Consider the following 21,274-nt stretch of genomic DNA (forward strand, 5'->3'; position numbering starts at 1 on the left):
TTGATCCAGATCCTCCACTTTCATTCGTCCACGTGGGAGCTCCTCGTTGGTCAACAGTCAACGCCATTCCTCACCTCATCACTGCCGCAGTGGGGCAACTTTCCTAAGAAGTGTTCGAATCATAACGACGAGTCCCATTTGAAAATCGCGGAGCAGAACGTGCTCCGCAAGTGGCTCCTCGCGGTTGGGCGAGGTTTGAATTTAAATTTAAGACCCGTTTATTTCACAAAAAATAAATGATTTGAAAAATATTTTTTAAAAAATGATCGCTTGTGTTCTTTAAAATAATTAATCGATGGGAGCTGTTTTCATTGGCGACTAAATGTGAATTTTTTTTTTCATTCATTTATTTCTATAAGCGATACGATCGATTGTTTTTAGAAAAATTATCTTTTACATCACTTATTTTTAGTGAAATAAGTGCACTCAAACGATAAGTGCGAATCACAATGGGATAATGGAGGAAATGTGCTCGGCAAGTGACTTCATTCTATAGGACGACGTTCGAATTTCGATTACTTGGTGGTCGAGAAAACAAAAAAAAATAATAATAATAATTCCCACTTTTACTTAGCCCACCTTTTGATGCCCACTATCTCTCCCCCGCTTTTGCTTTCGCCTTTGCTTGTCCCCAACGTTCGGTAGCAAAAGGAGGGGGAGAAAATAATATCAAAAGCTAGGGAAAATTTTAAACGGTTATTCAAATTATTCGATTTTTTTTTTTTTTTTGCCAGCTGAATCAAAGGTAACCGATAAAATAACAAAACCACCAATATTTACAACATGTACATAAGATTCACAAGTAAATTTTTTCTTATACTCCTATGTTTTATATTTGGGATATTGAAGATGCAAATTGCTTTTTGTTCGGCATTTTTTTTCTCATATTTCTAAGAATATGAAAAATGATTTTATAGTTCTTTAATCAAGTGATCGTTTAAAACTAATACTAAAACTAATACAATGCTTTTATCAAGTGATTGTTCATGAATTCTTGGAACGACATACTTCATGCGAGATTTCATCGATTTTTTTTTGTCAGAATACCGATTTAATTTAGTTTAGTTGACCTGTATTTCGACCATAATCAAACTATATTAAATTGGAAGAATCTTGAACCAAACCAATTGCAGTCCTTCGATTCATTAGTTTAATCCCACAGGACCAATAATTAAGAATAATAAGCAACAGCCAAATCAAAAGCTCTTTATTCTTTTTGGATAAGGTAACATGTGATTATTTTTTTTATATGGATTACGCATTGATTAATATGAATTAGAAGAAGTAGAGAGTACGTGAGAAAAGATTTGGGCACTCTCCTAGGACTTGGACGCCAGGTGGAGGATGTTAGAGATTTCCAGTGGTAGTTCTGTTCTTACGAATATTCTTAGGTTCATACTTTAAAAGGTATTTATAAATAAAAAATGATCAACAAACGGTATGTGACGAATCACGCAAGCTAAATCGAATGGAAGTTGTTTGGACACGTGTCACGAGAACACGACTTGTTTAACTCAATCGAGAAGGATGTGGAAGAGAATTGGATAATTTTTGTATCTTTCTATATAAGAAAAGAGTACATGGAGCCTGTTTATGAGCTTTATTATAAGACTATTTAAGGCGATAAGATAAAGATAATATAAAAAATAATCAATCAAATGCACTGTCGAAAGATATGAGCATAATCTTGAAGAGATGTGCTAAATCAACTAAATATCTTAATATTGCTAACGGACTACGAAGGCTTAGATTAAGTCTACTAGAAAAGGGTAGGACTTGTTTCGAGTAAGATCTTCTCATCCCATCTCTCGCCAATTAAGCTGAAACTCTTAAGTAATCCCAAATGAGTAGAGATAAGTCCGGATCGTACCGGTTGATCCGTAGTTAAACCCTACAAAGATCGCACGTTGCCCCTAGTTGCATGAGACATACCTCAAACTAGTCTTTTGGGCATAAGCCCTCGTTGGTAAATTCAGAAAATTTTCATGGATGATAATATGTTTGCCATTCATAATCATTAATTGATCATAAACAAAAGTATGCTCAACTAATAACGTGAATTCCGTAAAAGACAATAATTTCCTCAACCGACATTTGAAATTATGGGTATCGACCAGATTCAAAGTTAACGAAATTTAAATGTAAGCAATGTCCCGCCAATGGTTGAAGAGAGGCAAACACAAGCAGGGCAATCGTATAAAAACTCGCCATTTCTCGGAATTTCGTCATAATATATTTGGAAATAAAACCTCTTTCTAAATTTGATTTTGGTTTGTTGAAATCATATTAAGAAAGTCGTTCGACACATTTTATAACCATTTTCTCCAAATTAAAAAAAAAAGTTTAATTTTGCCGGAGGACATAAATTAAATTATCTTTATTTGAAATCAATCAATAAATAATATAATAGATAAATACAAAGCATATGTCCGCCATGAACGCTTGTCCCTCACATTCCTCCCCATAGGTGGTGTGTGAGCTGAGCCAGTGCGCCCCGAGGAGAGAGAAAGCCGAACTGAAACTTCTCACTCGCAGTAAGAGAGAGAGAGCGGTGAAGAGAGAGATAGTGCCAGATGCTCTGCGGATGGGGAAAACTGAGCAGCAAAACCTGCAGCGGCGGCCGGGGGGCGAGCACGACGCGCGGGGGGATGGCGGTTCGTCGCGATTCTTCTGCGAGAGATGTTCGGTGGGGCTCCGCCGGGTCGCGGGCGAGTTCAGCCTCAGATGCGTCTTCGTCTTGGTGCTGGGCCTCGCCGTTTTCCTGTCGGGAATCTTCTGGGTTCTCCCCCTACGTGGTGCGCGATCCGGTTTCGATGTGAAAGACGCGGTTAAGCTCAGTGGTACGAGTCTCGGACCTCGGTCGCTACTCTTGCATTCAGTGGGCCGACACTATTTTGTTGTGATTGCGTTCGTTTCTGCTCCGATTTTAGGAACTGATGCTGTGCGATTCGCTCTCTGTCGAGGATTTTTTATCTAGGGCTCCTTGCGTTTGTTCATCTAGTGCTTGGGAACATAATTAGGGTTTCAGCGTCTACACTTGATTTGCAAATGCTTGGTTTTGGGGTTTAGTGCATACTAGCGGACTAGCAGTAAGGTGTCTAATTTACACGTCTCGTGTTCACCAATATGTAATGTTCTTCCCGGAGATTGGGCGTTGCTGCTGGCGAATCCACAGGCAGAATTTAATGCTGTGGGTCATTGACCATGTCATTTTCCGTGAGCAAATGGTTGATATTGTCGACGAGCTTTGTGGTTACAACTTCTTCTGTATTTCCAACTGATATCTTGAGATGAGTTTGTTTCACTGAGGACCCAGACAAAACCCCGGACAGGAAATCTGCAATTAGAATAGTCGAGAGCTGTGTCTTAAGGCAAAATTGGTCTGGAATTTGAGAATTTTTTGTTGTTGTTTTTTGTACAATTGAGGACAGTTAAGGCCACGGATAATGAATAATTGATGCGTGGTGAGTTTGGGTGAGAATGTGGAATGTGTTTGATGGAAAGAAAGTGCTTGATGTGTTTGCAAAAAATAACTTTGGGATAAAAGAGTTCTCTACCAAAGCATAAGTGAATGTTCCTCCAACTAAGGATAAATCATCAAGGATAAATAACTAGTTTAGTATAAAACTAGGAGATGTTAAATTAGGAAACATCAAGTTAGGAAACAAACTTGAACTAGGAAACTTGCTTAAATTAGGAAACAACCCTCCAGCCTTTGATTCAGCTAAAAGAGCCTTTATTTTTCAATTTCTATAGATTCCATCTTGGACTCTTTCTTATCATTGGACTCATTGGATCATGCCTTCGCCGAAATCTCCCTTTACTTGCACGAACATTAAATGGTCTTTACTGAAAATTTATTAGTAATGTCAATGGATCTATAGCCACTGAGAGTAGTGCAATTTCTTGAGTTATCTTTAAGGTCGAAGAAAGTACATTGAAATGTGATTGCTGATCAGGGTAGCTTTAAGAAAGGTGTCATAAATATATGATTTTTAACATCAAATCGAGCTGTGCATTGACCGCCCTAGTTTGCTTTGACTTTAAACATAGGTTGCATGCTGATGCACTTGACTTCAGACAACAGTTGAGAGAACACAGGGTATGTACATACCAAAGAAACAAAAGGATCTGCGAGAATGTTATTTTCAACTATGCATTGTTCTCTTAAACTGAGTGATATTTTTCAAGGATGAATTGTTATAATATCGAGTCAGACTGTTGAGATGTTTGATCTGATCAGCAAAGCTAGAGGATTTGTATGGCCGGTGTGATTGATTCATTTTAAGTTTATGATGGCAATCTGGTGTGTTGACTTCGTATGTATTGGCTTTCTCATCATTTTCTTGAATCAAATAGCTAGTATGTCTTTTATGCGGCAGGGCCAATTGAGTCATATAAGTTGAGGAGTTCAATATTTGATCATTCAAGCTCAGTTCTGTTAGTTCAGTGTTGTCTTTTGAACTATGAGCAATTTTATTTGTATAGGACAATACAGAAAATGGATGTGATGATGTTCATGTGTGGGAAAGAAGAATGTTTGACATGCGTTTTGATGATATAATGGTTTTTTCTCTCGAATGATATTCTATCAAAAGGTTGGAACTAGGCAAACCCAAAATCTAGCAAATCTAAATGACTTTAATGCAGTATGTCCAAGCTTGACAGCATTCGAATTCATGATCGCTACTTTGTTTAAATGCTCTACAACAAAGTAAAAGAAGGTGCATCAACAGAACCTTTCTCTGACTCACCAAAATTGCAGTTTAGAAGGAAGAATTTCTGAATGGTCGCTATTCTGGAAGGGAACAAAGTTGTTTTATCTGTACATCTTAGTGTTCCTAACATGATAAGTTAGGTATATTCTACCGGAAATAATTTGTTGTAAGTCAGAGAAAAGTTTGATTACAGATTGGATGAGTCTGATAACAGTATGAAGTTTGTTATGCACATGAGATAATAGAGGAAAAAGAGGGGCCATCTAAAAGGATGATCTGTTGACACTTGGACATACTATCCAAAGGAGTTTTTTTTTGGAGTATTATGCACAACTTTAAGCTTGACAGGCATGAATAATAACTTATCTCTGAATAAAGCTCTTTAACTTTATAGACCTTTTTGTTGTCTCTCCAATATTTTGGCTCATTTGACATCGATTAATGCTATGATTGGGAAAATGGGGGAAAGAAAATTTGGGTGCAAATATTTAAATAAACATAATTTCTTTTAAGTAAGTTAAAATAGTGGGCATTTTTTTTTTTTTTGGATTTTCCTCCCCCATCATGCTTCCAACCATAGCATAAGTGTGGAATTTCTGTGTGGCAGCCGAAACCTGTAAATATTCATGTTTGAATCTAAGTTTTCCCTAACTAAAAATCATTGGTCCATACTAGATATTTAGAATGTGAATTGTAAAGGATTTGCTTTTACATTCACGAGTAGGCAAGCCTTGCATCACTTTGTCTCTGTTGCTATTGTGTCTGATTAGCATGTTCCTAGATTATTTTACCTTGTCATAAATGACAAATCCAGCGGGTACGGTGTCCTCTACAAATCTATGTAACAAAACAACCTATTCACCCCTTTTTACAATAGTTTTCATTTGATTGATATGAGATAATGGCATGTTCATATTTGCCCCTCTGGTTCTCACAAGTCGTTTACGTATTTTTATAAAGTGTATTTGCAGATCACTGCATGCTGTTTAATTATCAGACATGTTTTGTGATTAGGTATTGATTGCTGCATTCATTGAAGTTGCAGCTCTTATATGTCAAATAGATTTCCTCTCCTGGCCTCTTTGTACTGAAAATTGAGCAGTGAGAATTGACATTAAAGGAACTAGTTTTACTCCCAAGCCTGGGAGCGCCTTTGAACTGTATAAATCAATTTTATCCTACCTTTGAGCTCTTACATACTATTAAGTGGCCCATGCTTTCTTTTTATAATCTGTTCTTATGTTAATGACTCTTTCCTTTCTTTATACTTAGTCAACTTTCACTATGTCTGTTTAACAGCCACAGTTCAGGTATCTTTTAGGCTGGAAAAGCCAGTTTCCGAGATTGTTATGCGTATTGGAAGGTTAGAATATGACATCTACAGTGAAATTGGTGTTCCAGATACAAAGGTAATTGACTGTTACACTGTGTATTTTGTTTTCTTTTTAATCAGAGATGACATTAATGCAGAAGTGTTATGAGCAGGTGGCAGTATTATCGGCACACAAATCAGGCTCAACTAACTATACTGATGTGGTGTTTGGCGTTCTGTCTGACCAAATGAATGTTCCAATTAATCAAGTGTCACTAAGTGTTCTGAGATCGTATTTGATTGATCTCTTCCTCCGGCAGACTAATCTAACTGTTACAGCATCTCTTTTTGGGCAACCATCTGAGCTTCAGATTTTGAAGTTTCCCGGGGGAATTACTGTGAACCCAATGCAATCTGCTTCAATTTGGCAGATACCCCAGATCCTATTTAATTTTACTCTCTACCAGTCTATAAGGGAGATACAGGAGAATTTTCTTGAGTTCAAGGAACAGCTGAAATACGGATTGCGTCTAAGGTCTTATGAGGTAAGTCAGTTGCCCTGATGAGTTTTAAGAATGGACTGATCTGCACCATTTAAGTGTTTAGGAATTCATCTAAACCACCATTTTGAGCTCTGTTGTGACTGAAAAGTTAAAATTTCATAGCATAATGTTCGAAGGCTGTCATTTTGCAGAGTAACTTTGAAATTGGATAGGGGAAGAATCTTCTTTCATTTGTTTTCTAGGTAAAGTTGTTTAATGAGCTTCTTATCATATACCTGTTTCTGCACACTTCCCGAAGTACATGAAGCATGTTGGTTCTTTGTTAAAAAATGTTATTTTCAAAACACAAGGTACATTGAATCGAGTTTAGTGTCAAGATCTTCTTGATCTTCCAATGCTTACAACGAGAGCTGCTCAATGAGATTCAAGATCAGCATTACAATGTTTGTACATCCATTTTATGTTACACGATGAGTAATGCATCTTATATGTTTATAGGAATTCCTCCTTACATCATCTGTTCTTTGTAATTAAATTTTCTGTACTCTGATACTCCTTCCTTTTCTACTTTGCCAATTTATTTCTCCAACAGAATGTATATGCACAAGTTACGAATATGGAGGGTTCAACAGTTGCTTCCTTTGTCACAATTGAGGCTTCCATTACTTCTGATTTGGGGAGTCTTCTACCGCAGAGGTTAAAGCAATTAGCCCAAATAATCTCAGGATCTCCTGAAAATCTCGGTCTTAATAATACAGTTTTTGGCAATGTGAAAGGTGTCAGCTTGTCATCTTATTTGAAGCGTACCCTTACTTCTGGCCCTCCTACACCTTCTCCAGCTCCATCGCCCGGGTTTGTGCCATCAGCTTCCCCATATATCTCTCCTTCTTATTCCCCAGCTCCCTCACCTAACCTGCATCCAGTTCCACGTTGCCGTAAATGTGAGATCTCTGTATATTTTGGCTACTTTTTTATCTCAAGTCCTCGAAAGATGGGTCCTATGTCAGGTCTCACAGCAGATTGTACATGTGGTGGGAGCACAATCGCTCCAGCCACCTCACCTTTTCATTCTAGTCCAGCTCAAACTCCGACCGCTCTATCTCCTGCACCTGCTTCGCATTCACCTTTTGTGTCTCCAACATCACAACATTCGCCATCTTTCTCGCCAGCACCAACGGTGTCCATTGCCTCCCCGCCAGTTGAGGATAAAGGATTCGGAGAAGGCCTTGTATCCCCTTCTCTTGCGCCACTTCAATCATGTAAGCCTCTTAGTTTTGAGATGACATTTTCTGTTTACCTTAATTGATAATTTCTTTTTTAATACATTGAATGTTACTGTTGAATTACAAAGTGATGAGTGAAAGATCACGGTGAAGAATGCAGCTGTTAATTGTTTATGCTTTCTTAAAGATTAGTTGTAGGCCACAGATGGAACAGGATTTAAAATTGGTGCTCTTCTTTTTAAAGTATCATGGTTCGATGCCATCAGAAAATGAAAATGGTGATTAGTGTTCATGAGCTTGATATATATGTAATAATAGCACAACATTAATTATGTATAAGTAGAGTGGCATTTTGGGGCATTCACTGTTAGAGGATTGATAGATCACATGTGGAAACGTCGGAGCTTTAACTTGATTGATTAGGATTGCGAGTGATAAATCTCATCTTGCCGTCCAAATGATTCACAACTTAATTGATTTAGCTTGTGTTCATAGTTCAATCCATCTTGCAGGATTGTTGCTACACTGACTGAGGTCGACCATCTCTTGATTAAAATCGGGGAATAGGGTGATGTATCTCCTGACAGGTCTCATACATTAGGGTAGTTGAAGTTCAGAGTAATTATTTTGAGATTCTGTCATCTGTTAGTATTATTCAGCACTTGATAAATGAAGTGAGGGTGAAAGCCAGTGGATAGCCATGCTATGTTGCATTAATGAATGTACTTATTGGCTGCAATTTGTTGTTCTGTCCTCTAATCATCTTGATCAAGTTATTCAACTATATCATAGTGAGAGACTTTAGTTTAGTTTATCTTCACCCAATCGTAGGTTTGACTCTTGACTTTAATGGTAGTTGCTGGTACTTGGTGCAATTTTGTTTATTATTCTTGATCCAGAAGTTAGCTTTTTCTTTCCGTTGGTATTATTTCACAACAAGATTGATTTCTGTGTCAATTATAATTTGATTTCTCTGCAAGCTTTCCTTTATATTGAGCTTAAAGTTGGTAAATACAGTGACAAATGCTTTTGCATATCGACGGATCTTCATATTATGCTACGTTGTCTAAAGTTGCAGATGGAACGGTTTCCCTCATTTTACCGTCTGTCGTATCAATTCCATTTTTCCTATTGTCTCCACCTTATAAAATTTTGAGGGTTTTCTTTGTATTGTGGGATGGTAATGTCATGTTGAAGTGAACTTCTCTTTCAATATCCCTGGATTATATGTACTGATGACATGATATTAAGTTCCCATCGGATGAGAATCATGAGATTGCATGTTTCATTCTGAAAATTATCTGCTTGAAGCTTTTTTCGCCATTTGTTGTTGGGCGTCTAAATTAGATATGTTCTTCAATTGGCTGTCTTTACCAGTGGCCTTTCCATTCACATTTGACACCCTATGTGCTTTTGCAGCTTTTGCGGTGCCTCTCTCTCCAGATATGTGGTTGCTGGTATACTCTACATTTCTGATTAATCTGCTGGGTTGGTTGAGTTCATAAATCTGTTAAACATGTGTTCAGAGGGAAGAAAGATGAGGACATTGTCATTTTGTCAATGTGCTATCGACCAGTTTTGTTCTCCTTCGAGAAGTTGAAGAAGTGTCTTCTTTTCTTGGGCAATCCAATCAAGGTAAATCGGTCAAAGCCGAAAAAAGGTGGCGGGCCGCTCATCTATTCTCTGTTATGGTGTAACATTTTATTTTCAGAGGGAAACGTGGCTCGAGGGTAATTTTGTGAATAGGTGAGGAACATAGGTTGCAGGTTCCAAAGGGAACTTTAATCACGTCGATGCAATTGTAAAAATTAACCCAAGGCTCCTTTTGGGCATCTGCAATGCAGGGCAGAAGCTATTGCCATAAAAGAAAAGAAATGGAATACTCAAAAGTACTATTTAATATGGAAAATGATAGTGGAAAGAATGCCATTGTTAAACTTACGCATCCTCTTGAATCTTCGTCTGATTGATAGTGTATGCTTGATCTCAAGTAGAAACAGCTCTTGCCAGAATAGACTGCTGATCCTGAAGCCTGGTTTGTTCTTCACTTCCCCTCATCTTTTGTGGGACATCTCTCTCCCATCTCTTTCTCCACTTCGGCTTGTTGTTCTTCCTATTCCCGCTGGTTCCGACACATTTTATTTTTCCATTGGTCTTATGTGGTGAATCCAAAATTGCAGTCGTGTCACTTTGAATTCGGATTTTTCTTCATAATTTGGTGTGAAAATTTGACTGGTCAAGTGGATGATGGCCTGAAATGCGACTCTGGATTTGCTTGATTATGAGCTAATTAAGCATCGCTGTGTGTACTTTGCGGGAGCTCCTCCCTTGCTCCAAGAGATTGTACAAGAGCCTCTTGCGGAAAGTGAAGTATGAACAATCAATGACAACCATGTGACACAAAGACACTGTGATGCATGTCTGGACAAATTCCCAGTGTCTGTCGAGCATCAATATCAAAGGTTTCACCATTCTGTTCCAGCTGTCAGCCAGGTCAATCGTACGGTATCTCGATTCATAATTTTTCAATTCAACATATCGGTTGGAAAAAGGAAGTCTTATTTGGTTGACATGCCGAAAAGTTCGGCAAGATAGCTAATCGCTTTCATAAGAAACCGGCAGCACGTTGATGGTATACCTTGTTGGAAAGGTTGTAACCTTGGCCCGATGTCTTCAATACCAAGTGATTGAAATTCAACTCGATCTTGCCATATCATTTAGGTGAAATAGTTTTGGCGAAAGCATGTAGTACTTTTGGCATTTTGAAATTTTAGGGTCTGCAGTGTAACATTTCAAAAAAAGTATTTATGTTCCCAAAGTGTTCCGAGAACACTTTGGGAATAGAAACGCGTATGATAAAAAATTATTCCAAAAGTGTTCTGAGAAATTAAAACACTTTTGAAGTAAAAAAAAAACTTATTTCTAGGTTTTGGAACACTTTTTAGAAACAACTCGAGAGCGAGCTTGTGTAAGCCACCATCGCCCACCATCGCCCACCATCGTAAGCGAGAAGTTGCCGAGGTCACCGCCGCTTGTCCGGGGTCACCCACCACTTGCCGCCGGCCGCCGTGTGCCCTCCGCCTATTGCCGCCGGCCACCGCCGCCGTCGCCCCGCCGCTCAACCACCGCCCTCGCCGCCCGCGGCCGCGCCGCCGCCGACCATCGCTACCGATCGCCGTCACCCGCCAGCCGCCGCTAATTGCAGATCCTTCCTTTTGGTGAAATATATATATATATATAAAAATATATATATATATATATTTGTATTTGCCAAACGCGTTTCTGTTCTCGAAAATCGTAGCTGGGAACAGAAACACAAAAAAATGTTTCTATTCCGAAATATATTTTCGGGAACAAAAACGTTACCATACACAACCTTATTTTACTCGCCTCTTGTTCTTTTCTTTTTTTCGTTGGTCTGATTTTACTCGCCTCTCACTGAGGCTTATATGTAAATGTCGCCCTCAAAAGAAAGCAGCTCATTTTCAAGAAAAATACTAAACATTTGCCCAAAAATGAAAGGAATATTCATAGCCCTACCGAACTTTTGTCGACATATTTCTCATACCCCTCGACGTTGAGACTTCTAGTTTGGACTTGAGCTTGCCTTTTAAACGTCAAATCGAATCAAATTGCTTCTTTCCTTTGGGAAAATATGTACTTCCACCTTTTTCTAAACCCCTATGAGTTTTATTTATTGAATGAATGGTAACTTGGTGTTTAGATTAGCCGGTAGCCCAACATGCGAAAGAAGTAAGGTTGTACGAGGATGAAACTAGAGGGAAACACAGAATTGATTTTCTCTCTCTGTTTTTTTTTTTTTTGGGGTTATGGAATTGATTTTCTCTTGACAAGTGCCCTTTCGTGTCTTCAACCAAGAATTGAACAACTATTATGTCGTGATGGTAGGGGTCAACTGTCATATTTGGTGGGGATTAGTCCGGGATTAGTCGAGTGCTCAAAAAATTCTACACACCTAAGTGATATATGAAAATAAAAACTAACAAATTCAAAAGAAATGAAGAATATCGATTTCACAATCCAAGGTTATCGTCCTCATCGTTGGAATGAAAAATGTGAATCATGCTCAGTAAAATATCGCGTCACCCAAATTCAAAAATGCAATGCAAAACTACCTGGGTTTTATTTACGCCACACTTCCAAGGGCTTTCGAGTTTGGGGAAGGAGGTTTGCAAAGAACTTTTGAGGCATCAAAGTTTATCGGAAAAATTACTAAAAAAGTCGTAAGTCTAGTGTAATTATATCAATTCAATTATGAACATTTTTTTTATCAATTAAGTCCTAAACTTTTTGTAATTGTGCCAATTTAGTTTATCCGACGAATTTTGGCCGGTCGGCGTTGACATCAATGCCAGCCAACCGACAACCCAATATTTTTAATATATTTTTTTTTTTTCCTTTTTCTTTTCTTTTTTTCCTCCTCTCCTCTTCTTCCTCCCTTTCATCTTCTTCCTCTCTCCCATCTTCTTCCTCTGCTTAGATTTGGCCGGGGAGAGAGTGATGTACAGATGGACGCTAAACGGGAACCCGTTGGTCTAGTGGTAGATGTCGGTCAGGGTCCCGTTCGCGCTTCACCAAGACAAGCAAACAACAAAATTGCAGAGGGTCCTCATGACGTCCATGTTCTTGCCAAAGGAAATTCTCTAGCTTGCCGCCGTCTTTGCAGTCGGTAGAGTCTTCGACCTCCATCTGCACCAAGAAATTCTCTAGCTTTCCAGCTCTTTGAAGCACGCTCACGGTCTCAGATCTAGGCTAGCGAGGCGAGCCTCGCCCGGTGGCTGTGAGGCTCGGCCTCGCCCAACCGCGGTGAGGTCAGGCGTCCCCCGGCCATAGCGAGGCCAGCGAGGCTCGCTTGCCATCCTTAGGTCCATCTCTAGAGCAGAGGAAGAAGATGGGATGGGGAGAAAAGAAAAAAAATAAAATAAATAAAAAATATTTAAAATTAAAAATATTAAAATATTAGGTTGGCATTGGTGGCCAAAATACGTTAGATGGATGAAATTGGCACAATTACAAAATGTTTAGAACTGAATATTAAAAAAAAAAATTAGGACTGAATTGGCACAATTACAATAAGTTTATAACTTTTTTTTTATAATTTTCCAAGTTTATCAAAGTCTGTGGATGTAAGGCAACTCTAGCGTAATTCATAAGAGGGCGAGGACTTGAAGCATGAAAATTTTATGTAAACTTTTTAGGGTTTGATAGAATCTTTAACCTCTTGAAAGATTTCTACAAATGAATGTAAGCCAATGATTACACTGGCGGCCTTCATCAATCGAGGGAGAGGTAGTCCTCACCCAAATTTGGCAAAGGCATTCGCGCCCTCACTTTGCAAGTGAGGATTACCGGCAACCGTTGCCGACACATTGAAAAAAAAAAGAAAAACAATGAAGAAAACATAAAAAAATAAAGAAAATAAAGAAAAATATGAAAATTGTCCACGATAGCGCAAGCTGTGCTGCGGAAGATGGTTAGTATCCATATTAGAGATTTTTGGCCAAAAATGACTGGAATGACTCAATTGGCTGGAAGGACTAATGTGATGCACCATTAGAAATAATTATGTGGCAAATAGCTGACTTAATAACAATTATTTGACAAATCTTTCTTCTCAGTATTGTTATTAAGTATTTACTTTTTCTATTGGTAATTTTTTAAACTTAGTTCTCTTCCATTTTTTTATGTTATTTATTTTTACGGCAAGTAAGGTAAAAGAGAGAATGTCTTAATAAAAAAAGATGAAAATACACTTTTATACATTAAAAATCATGTGCATAGCATATGCTCACGGAACAACAACACATGGTGAACAGTTATAACAAAATGAAAGGTCATTGTACATTATGTAATAGTTGAACGTTTAGTTGTAAACTCGTGCTATCTTGAAAGTTTAGGATTTTCGTTATAATTTATTATGAAAATAGAGAATAAGAAAAATGAATAAAGTACGGTGAAAGTCCTAAGGCTTATTGCGAAAGTCCAATTGAGTTATAAAACTTTAAAAAAATGTAATTAAGTCCTAAAACTTGTTGCGATATTACATTCGATTCCTAAAAATTTCAAAAAGTGCAATCAAGTCCTAAAACTTATCACGAAAGTGCAGTCGAGTCTTAAAATTTTAAAAAATACAATTAAATCTCTAAAACTTGTCACGAACATGCAATCGATTCCTAAAAATTTCAAAAAATGCAATCAACGAAATGACTTGGTATGACTTGATTGGACAGATTTCATAAGTTTTAGGACTTGATAATATTTTTTTGAAAATTTTAGAATTTAATTGTATTTTCGTAATAAAATTTGAGATTTAATTATATTTTTTAAAAAACTTTAGGGCTTAATGGTCTTAATTGCACGTGGACCACTTAGGTTTCGAGTGCACTTATAAAGCTGGCGGCGCAGCTTTCCCTTGTCCAGCTCAGAATAAATGGGTCCACAAAGGTCGAGCCTTTACTGATTTCTCGCCGATCTCAGAATTTCCTAACCAGACGCTCAATCTTCCCCTTCCTCTCCCAAATCCAATCCGCCTCCCTCCCAAGCTCCGAGGAAGGAGACTCCCCATCATCGGTTAGTGTCGGTTCCTCTGATGTCTGTTCATGGGTCGGTTTCTTGATCCCGTGAGGAATCGCCCCCAGATGGGGGATGCGTTCTTCTTGCCGTCTTAGTGCATGCTCCCAGTTCGATTGACTCGTGATTGAGTTTGGTGGGCTGCGGTTGATGAATTCTCTGTTTGAATTGAGGATGTCGTCTGGGTTTTTTTTCTGTTTTTGATCGGGGACATCTGCTGATTCCTTTCGTGTGTTCGTCATTTGTTGTCCTTTGTTGTTGTGGGGTGGGTGCTAGGTATACCGAGACTGGTGCTCGAGGCACATGTGTCATGTGATGTGGCAGACTGAATGTTTGGCCGGCGATTTCCGGCACGAATTAGAAAAAACCCGGTCATGGCATGTGAACATGAATTGCTAGCTCTAAAGCGCTGTTTTCGATAACCAATAGAAGTAATGCCGTGGCACTTGCCCTTAGTATACCCGGCGTTGCTCGCGTGGGACTGATGAGCAATACCGTGTACCAAGTGATGAGGCGGGACCGCAAGTAGGCGTTTAGACAGTCACTGGACTTCTCGATCCCAATGTGGGCGATACTGTATTTCTGCGACCTGCAAAAAATCACATTCTCATGCCTTACTGACTTGCAGATTGTGCTCCTTTACCCGCTTTGGCTCCGGCCGCAATGGTTGCTGTGAAAGATGCTGCAGTTACCCAACCTGAGAAAACTCAGGTTCTTGCTACACGCCCTAGGTGATTCTTGGTCCTGCTATATTTCTTTTGGGGAACTCCATTGCTGCTTTGGACGGATCATTAGTAAGTTTGCCCTTCTGACTACTGAGTCGATGCCATCACCTTCCTTTTGAATTTTTCTCATAGGAGCAAGAAAAGGACAAGGAAGACGATGACGGAGGTTCTCAATACCATCGCTGCTCAAGAATTGGTATGGCCCATTCGAACTGAACATAATGATCTATCAATGTGTGTAACAGGGCAACCGTGAAGTTGTTGCTTCTTGTGTAGGATCTTGATCAAAGATTGGACCGGCTGGAATCAGGTATTCGCGAATTGCGCAGGGTCCTGTCGACAATGTTAGATGAAGTAAAAAGCTTGAAAGCGGAAATATTACAATTGAGAACCAGAAGGGAATTCCCAGGAGCTATCCTCGCACCAGAGCCAAGCGTGAGTGAGTCTGCATCATCTTGCATAACCGCAGATCTTAGCCCCAGAAGCTGCGCAGATTCAAGCTGCCCCTGGTGATCTGGGAGAGGTTTCGTCGTGCATGTGTAATGGGGTTCCTTGTGCTAAGCTGCGTTTCACTGGGGGCTCCTTTTGATGTTTACGGCATGCTTTGTGATTTCTGGTTAGTTGAATAGAAAACGGGGGAAGCAATAACTTGTTTGACTTTTTAGTCAACTGATGTGCAGATGACACTCAGTTTGTGTTTGGCACAATGGACCTCAGGCATAACCCATTTTCTGTGCTTGTCGAGTATGCTTTTCCATGTCGAACCCATGATTAAACTGGCTGAGCTCGTGTTTAGAAATACTCCGACTCGGCTAGCTTGCGAGGCTGATTTAGTAGTTGGATTCGTATATGTCTGACTGTTATACACACATTTTGAGTTCAAGCTTCACTAGAGAAGATTGGAAGTTACTGAGTTGAGTCTAGTCAAGCCTGAGATTATTACTACTTGGGGATTATTGCAAACAGCATTCTGAGGTTTGCATCCACGTATCACTAGAAAAGAGGAGGCTAACCCACATTTCTCATTTCTACCCATGATCGGCCGGCTAGTCGCCGTCTCCCCACCTAGCCCCCTGTTGTCGCTGGTTGTTGTTGGCAACCTGACTCGGCCAGCGGTGGTCGCTGCCTTGGATCTGGTCAGATCAAGGTTGGGCGACCTGACTTGAACCAGATTGGAGCCTGGTCTCCCATGGCCATCGCAAGCTCTTCAACGGAGCTCGCCGATCCTGTGAGACAGAAGAGAGAGGGCGGGTCCTTGGGGCTTCAAGTTTACATTTATATATCAAAATCCATCGCCATTTTTAAAAACATTCCATTTACATTTCTTCCAAACTAAAGAAGGCATATTTACTCCCAAATCCTACACACATCTCTTTCTATTTCCCCGCTCTCTGTCTCTCCACCGTCCTCACTCAGTCATGCGCACAAAGCAAACTCTAAAATAATGTCGTGTGAATATTAATTCATCGGGGCGACATGACAAACTCTTAGCCTCTTTTTGTTTTACGAAAAATGAATGATTTGAAAAATATTTTCCTGAAAATAATATCTTTAATCGCTTGAAATAATTAATTAATGATTATTTTTAAAAAATTTCCACAATAGTTATATCTAAACGGCAATAAAAATATTTTTTATTTAATCATTTTTATAAGCGATAGAGTCGATTTTTTTATTGAAAAACATTTTAAAAAATGGAGCCTTAGTGAATATTTGATATGATTTTGTCACCTCATTTTGTAAACTAATTTAGCAAATTAATTTGAATTTTAGTTAGCATGACTCGATGTGAAATTTCTAAACATCTTCCAAGGGAATGATGATAGTGAGAAAAGTCGTCCTAAAATAACTGGGCCTGGAATTTGACTTATGGGCCCAGTAGCTGCATCCATCAGCCCATTAGCCTCTTCTTGTCCGCTTTTAAAGTTTGGCGCACCAGGAATTAGGGTTTTCGCTCGAACCCAGCAGAAGCGGCGAGGCACACCTCCATTTCCAGCTCCCGTCAGCCACCATGGTCCTCAAGTACGGCTCTCTCTATCTCTCTCTAGCTTCTCTCTCTTGCACGATTAATCTGGTCGGATTGCCTTGTCTGTGATCTTTCAATCTGTCTAATATGGTGATGTAATTTGGCAGAATCAATGGTTTCTTCTTGTGTTTTTGGATTGATTCTAGTGATGTCGCCTGGCGATGTGGGAGTGTATGGTTGATTGATTGAATGCTGAGTCTTGGTGGGGAACACTGTGTTTCGGGGTTGGGATCGTACGTGTGCGCATGTTGTGAAAGACTTGCTTCCGTTTCGTGATCGTAGGAAGGTCTCTGGAACTGCCGAATCTGCAGATTAAATCTTCGATGGCTCGACTTGGCTCTGCTATTGACATGAACTTGAGGGGGGGGGAGAGAGAGAGAGAACTTTTTTGTTTTCTGCGATTAGGAAGAGATTGGATATGGGGTTGGGACCTTTTGAGCCATAGATGGTGTGAAAATTGCGGGTTTCTCCGTTGACTCTATTAGTCTTCTTAGGTGATTCTCACATGTTTCCTTTGTAATTTGCTTATGCTAATATTAGCTTGTTCAAATGAGTAGATGTTTTGGACCAAAAAAAAAAAATGAGTAGATGTTCAGTTTGCCTGATGTTTGGGTACCGGATGTTTGGGTGCTCTTTTGCATTTGTTCCGATCACGGGAATTGATTGGTTTTCGAACAACTTTCTCTTTGAAATGATAGGACTGAGCTTTGCCGCTTCAGCGGTGCCAAGATTTACCCTGGCAGGGGAATTAGATTTATCCGCTCGGATTCCCAGGTAAGACTTGTCGCGTGGTTTTTTTGTGATGATTTGCCTTGTCGGTCATATCTTGCATGAGTAATGCTCCTCGCCTTTGTGTTGGTAGGTTTTCCTCTTTGCCAATTCGAAATGCAAGAGGTACTTCCACAACCGCTTGAAGCCTTCAAAGCTCACGTGGACGGCCATGTACCGGAAGCAGCACAAGAAGGTGAGGCATCACCCTGAAGGCTTATGGGGTTATGAGGAAATGGCAGAATTTGATATTTTTACCCCTTTGATGACTTGTAGGATATTGCTGCTGAGGCCGTGAAGAAGAAGCGCCGGGCCACCAAGAAGCCGTATTCCAGGTCTATAGTCGGTGCCACCTTGGAAGTTATCCAGAAGAAAAGAACTGAGAAGCCAGAAGTCCGAGATGCTGCACGTGAGGCTGCTTTGAGGTAATATAAGGCCTTCTTCTTCGCCATAGAGTGATTTTGCACTCCCTACTCACCGTTTTTTTCATATGTGGTTTCTCGTTGCAGGGAAATTAAGGAAAGGATCAAGAAGTCGAAGGATGAGAAGAAGGCAAAGAAAGCTGAAACGACGGCCAAGACCCAGAAGTCTCAATCCAAGGGAAATATGCCCAAGGGTGCTGCACCTAAGGGCCCCAAGCTTGGAGGCGGCGGCGGAAAACGTTGAATCCCAGCTTAAACATCCAGATTACCGACTGTTTCGATTTCTGACTCGTTTAAGCAATATATTTTGGCAATCTTTTGCGGTATCTTCTGTCTGATCCGCTTAGTTTTTGTTTAGTGCAAGTTTTGACAGTGCTGTAAGCTGAATATCAGTTCAAAGGTTGTGCTTCTGTTTGCTTATGCTCGTCACTAAATAACTAGTGTTAGGCTCTCAATTTGAATTACTTTCTAGTCTCTGAAATGAGGCTTACCTTATGACCTAGTGTCAGAAATTGAGTTGTTTTACCAAGGTTCTTTCAGTCCTGCCTGAACCCCTCTGTCATCCTTGGAACACCTTTGAGAATATAATCGAGTTTTGATGTGAATTCGGTGGCGAGCTCAAATCGAGTATCAAAGTACTTGTAGGAGGCCTACTCTATTCATCATTGTTGGAATTGGGTCCAGGCTTTTCCTAGTCCGTTCTCATCAACGGACTTACACAAAATTTGGATTTTCGAGCTATAATTCTCTATTTCAATCGAGTTATGAGTAAAACGAAGATCGATCTAAATAAGCTTAAGTATTTTCCCTTTGTATAATGTGTGTATGTTATGGAAATGTGAGGATTTTCTTGTCCATTTTTTTTAGGACTAAATAAAATTTTTGAATAAAATAGTTATACGCCCAATACCATATGATTAGGCTCTCAAGTTTGTCGAGCTGATCAAGATCTTCGATTGGCTCTAGCATAATTTAGACAAGCCATTCTTGAGAAACGATCAAGTATTTATATTTTGAGTCATTATTTAGGGAAACCGACACATATGGTCCTAAACTTTAACTTTATGTGTGATGTAGTTCCTGAATTTTTAATTTGGCCAATATGGTCTCTGAATTTTAGCTTAATGCATAATGTGGTCCCTGAACTTTTAATTTTACCAATATAATCTATGAATTTTTGGAATATATTCAATTTAGTCTTTGAACTTGAATCAATGGAAGGACTATATTGAACATTTTCTTATAATTCAAGGATTAAGTTGAACACGTCCAAAAAGTTCATGGACCATATTTATCAAATTAAAAGTTCAAGTACCATATTGCATATTAAGTAAAGTACATGGATTGTATGATCAAATTAAAAATTCAAGGACTACATTGCATATTGGGTCAAAGTTCGGGGACCCCCTGTGTTATTATCCCTAATTATTTTGTAGTTTGGAACGAGTTGTGAGATAGAGTGGCGTTCATTTTATGATAATTTGGTAGTCACAAATGAAAGTCTTTGATAATATCTACGAACTTATATACTCAGGAAAAATGAATTGTTAAGTTCAAGAGCATCTCGAATAAAAAGAAAAGAATAGAAAAAAAGGAATTCACGACATTTCGATTTTTACCTTCAATTGAAATTCTCTTCTCCAATCCACATTTTAGGTACATGGTCAATTAGGGCAATTATTAATTTGTGGAAAGAGAATGTATACAACTCCTAGTCAAGTGAATTTTGAGATTATCCAAAGAAAGGGATTGGCAAAGAAGAGAAGATTTCATTTTGATTACCTGGAAAATCTTATCATTCCAAATTGAGTAGTTGCCCTCCTAGTGTTCTGACCTTATCAAAAAGCCTTGCATGCAAATGAATCGAAGATACTCTTACCATAATAAACCAACTCAGCTCAATAAATCCAATTACCTTAATTAAAGATCCAATTCATTTCTTTCCTTTGTACTCGTCGTTTCTTTTCTCCCATTATGTCCCATAGGATTGCACATGTTTCTTCAAGTTGATGAAAAATATCTTGTCCATCAAGTACGAAATTCATTCAGCTAAAATTCAGGCAGAGGGTAATTTGAGACAGCACAATGACTTGTTGTAAAGCATTAAAACCTAGTGATAAAATAGACGGCTTCATATAATGTACCGCATTAGTATTGTAACCGCTATCCCAAATGATCGTCAATTGTCTCATCCAGCCGACTAATCCGGACTAGATACGATTGACAGACGGGTTGAGTATTGGTGTAAAAACTCCTGTCTAGAAGAAGTGCATCGAATTCCGACCAAATAAAAAAAAAAAAAGAATTGCATTGAATTATAATATTTCTTTTGAGAAATAATTAGGTATGAGTGAGCATAACCAGACGGTCCAAACCTAAAAAAATTCAATTTATGTAGATCACACATTTTCTCTTTGGACCTGGATGCTTCGTCGAACCAATAATTAGGTTGTGATCTACATACAAAATAACGCAAAAAAAAAAAAAAATACCTTATCTTATTTTATGCCTTGTTGCAAACAAGTCGCCCGGTACCTTTGGAAAAAAAATATGGTGCTGACTGCCCCATCACTCTTTCAATTTATACAAGAATTAACATGAGAGTTTACAAAAAATGTCAAATAAGAAGCTTTATTTGAGCCCGCTACTGGCATGAAATTTTCACTCGGGCTGCATCCAAAGCGAGCAAGCATGGCATTGAAATGGACCATGCTAGTTTAAGATGGTACAAGATTTATCTATCAGCACAGTAGATTAGACATCGGATGCGCAAAGTCCCCCAACGCCAGTGCCCTAACTTAACAGATTAGGTAGCCCCGACCGACCTTCTGCCGGCACGATATTCGCACCACACGACTTTAAAACGTGTGGCGGAAAAATTAATGACACATTCAACGCCTAGCAAGCTCAACTCATTAATTTTTTATAGAGATCAATTTACCTTATCCTAGCGCCATCGTATATAACAAAATCAAGTAAATTGTTC

General features: G+C 39.1%; 3 protein-coding genes across 3 annotated transcripts; all 3 read left to right on the forward strand.

Moving 5' to 3' along the window:
- Nucleotides 1-2,458: 2,458 nt before the first annotated feature.
- On the forward strand, nt 2,459-9,711 carry LOC115727209. The gene is made up of 5 exons (XM_030657381.2): nt 2,459-2,840; nt 6,018-6,127; nt 6,204-6,575; nt 7,126-7,792; nt 9,176-9,711. Exons 1-5 carry the CDS (start codon nt 2,585-2,587, stop codon nt 9,259-9,261), a joined length of 1,491 nt encoding a protein of 496 aa, XP_030513241.2. The 5' UTR covers nt 2,459-2,584; the 3' UTR covers nt 9,262-9,711.
- Nucleotides 9,712-14,183: 4,472 nt separating this feature from the next.
- LOC115727211 lies at nt 14,184-15,981 on the forward strand. The gene is made up of 4 exons (XM_030657385.2): nt 14,184-14,347; nt 14,976-15,078; nt 15,205-15,268; nt 15,349-15,981. Exons 2-4 carry the CDS (start codon nt 15,011-15,013, stop codon nt 15,583-15,585), a joined length of 369 nt encoding a protein of 122 aa, XP_030513245.2. The 5' UTR covers nt 14,184-14,347; nt 14,976-15,010; the 3' UTR covers nt 15,586-15,981.
- A 988-nt stretch (nt 15,982-16,969) lies between these two features.
- LOC115727210 (60S ribosomal protein L24) lies at nt 16,970-18,708 on the forward strand. The gene is made up of 5 exons (XM_030657384.2): nt 16,970-17,094; nt 17,797-17,872; nt 17,961-18,062; nt 18,143-18,291; nt 18,376-18,708. Exons 1-5 carry the CDS (start codon nt 17,084-17,086, stop codon nt 18,530-18,532), a joined length of 495 nt encoding a protein of 164 aa, XP_030513244.1. The 5' UTR covers nt 16,970-17,083; the 3' UTR covers nt 18,533-18,708.
- The last annotated feature ends 2,566 nt before the right edge of the window (nt 18,709-21,274 follow it).

The sequence above is a fragment of the Rhodamnia argentea genome, chromosome 5 (genome assembly GCF_020921035.1).
Source record: "Rhodamnia argentea isolate NSW1041297 chromosome 5, ASM2092103v1, whole genome shotgun sequence".
Taxonomy (NCBI): Eukaryota; Viridiplantae; Streptophyta; class Magnoliopsida; order Myrtales; family Myrtaceae; genus Rhodamnia; species Rhodamnia argentea.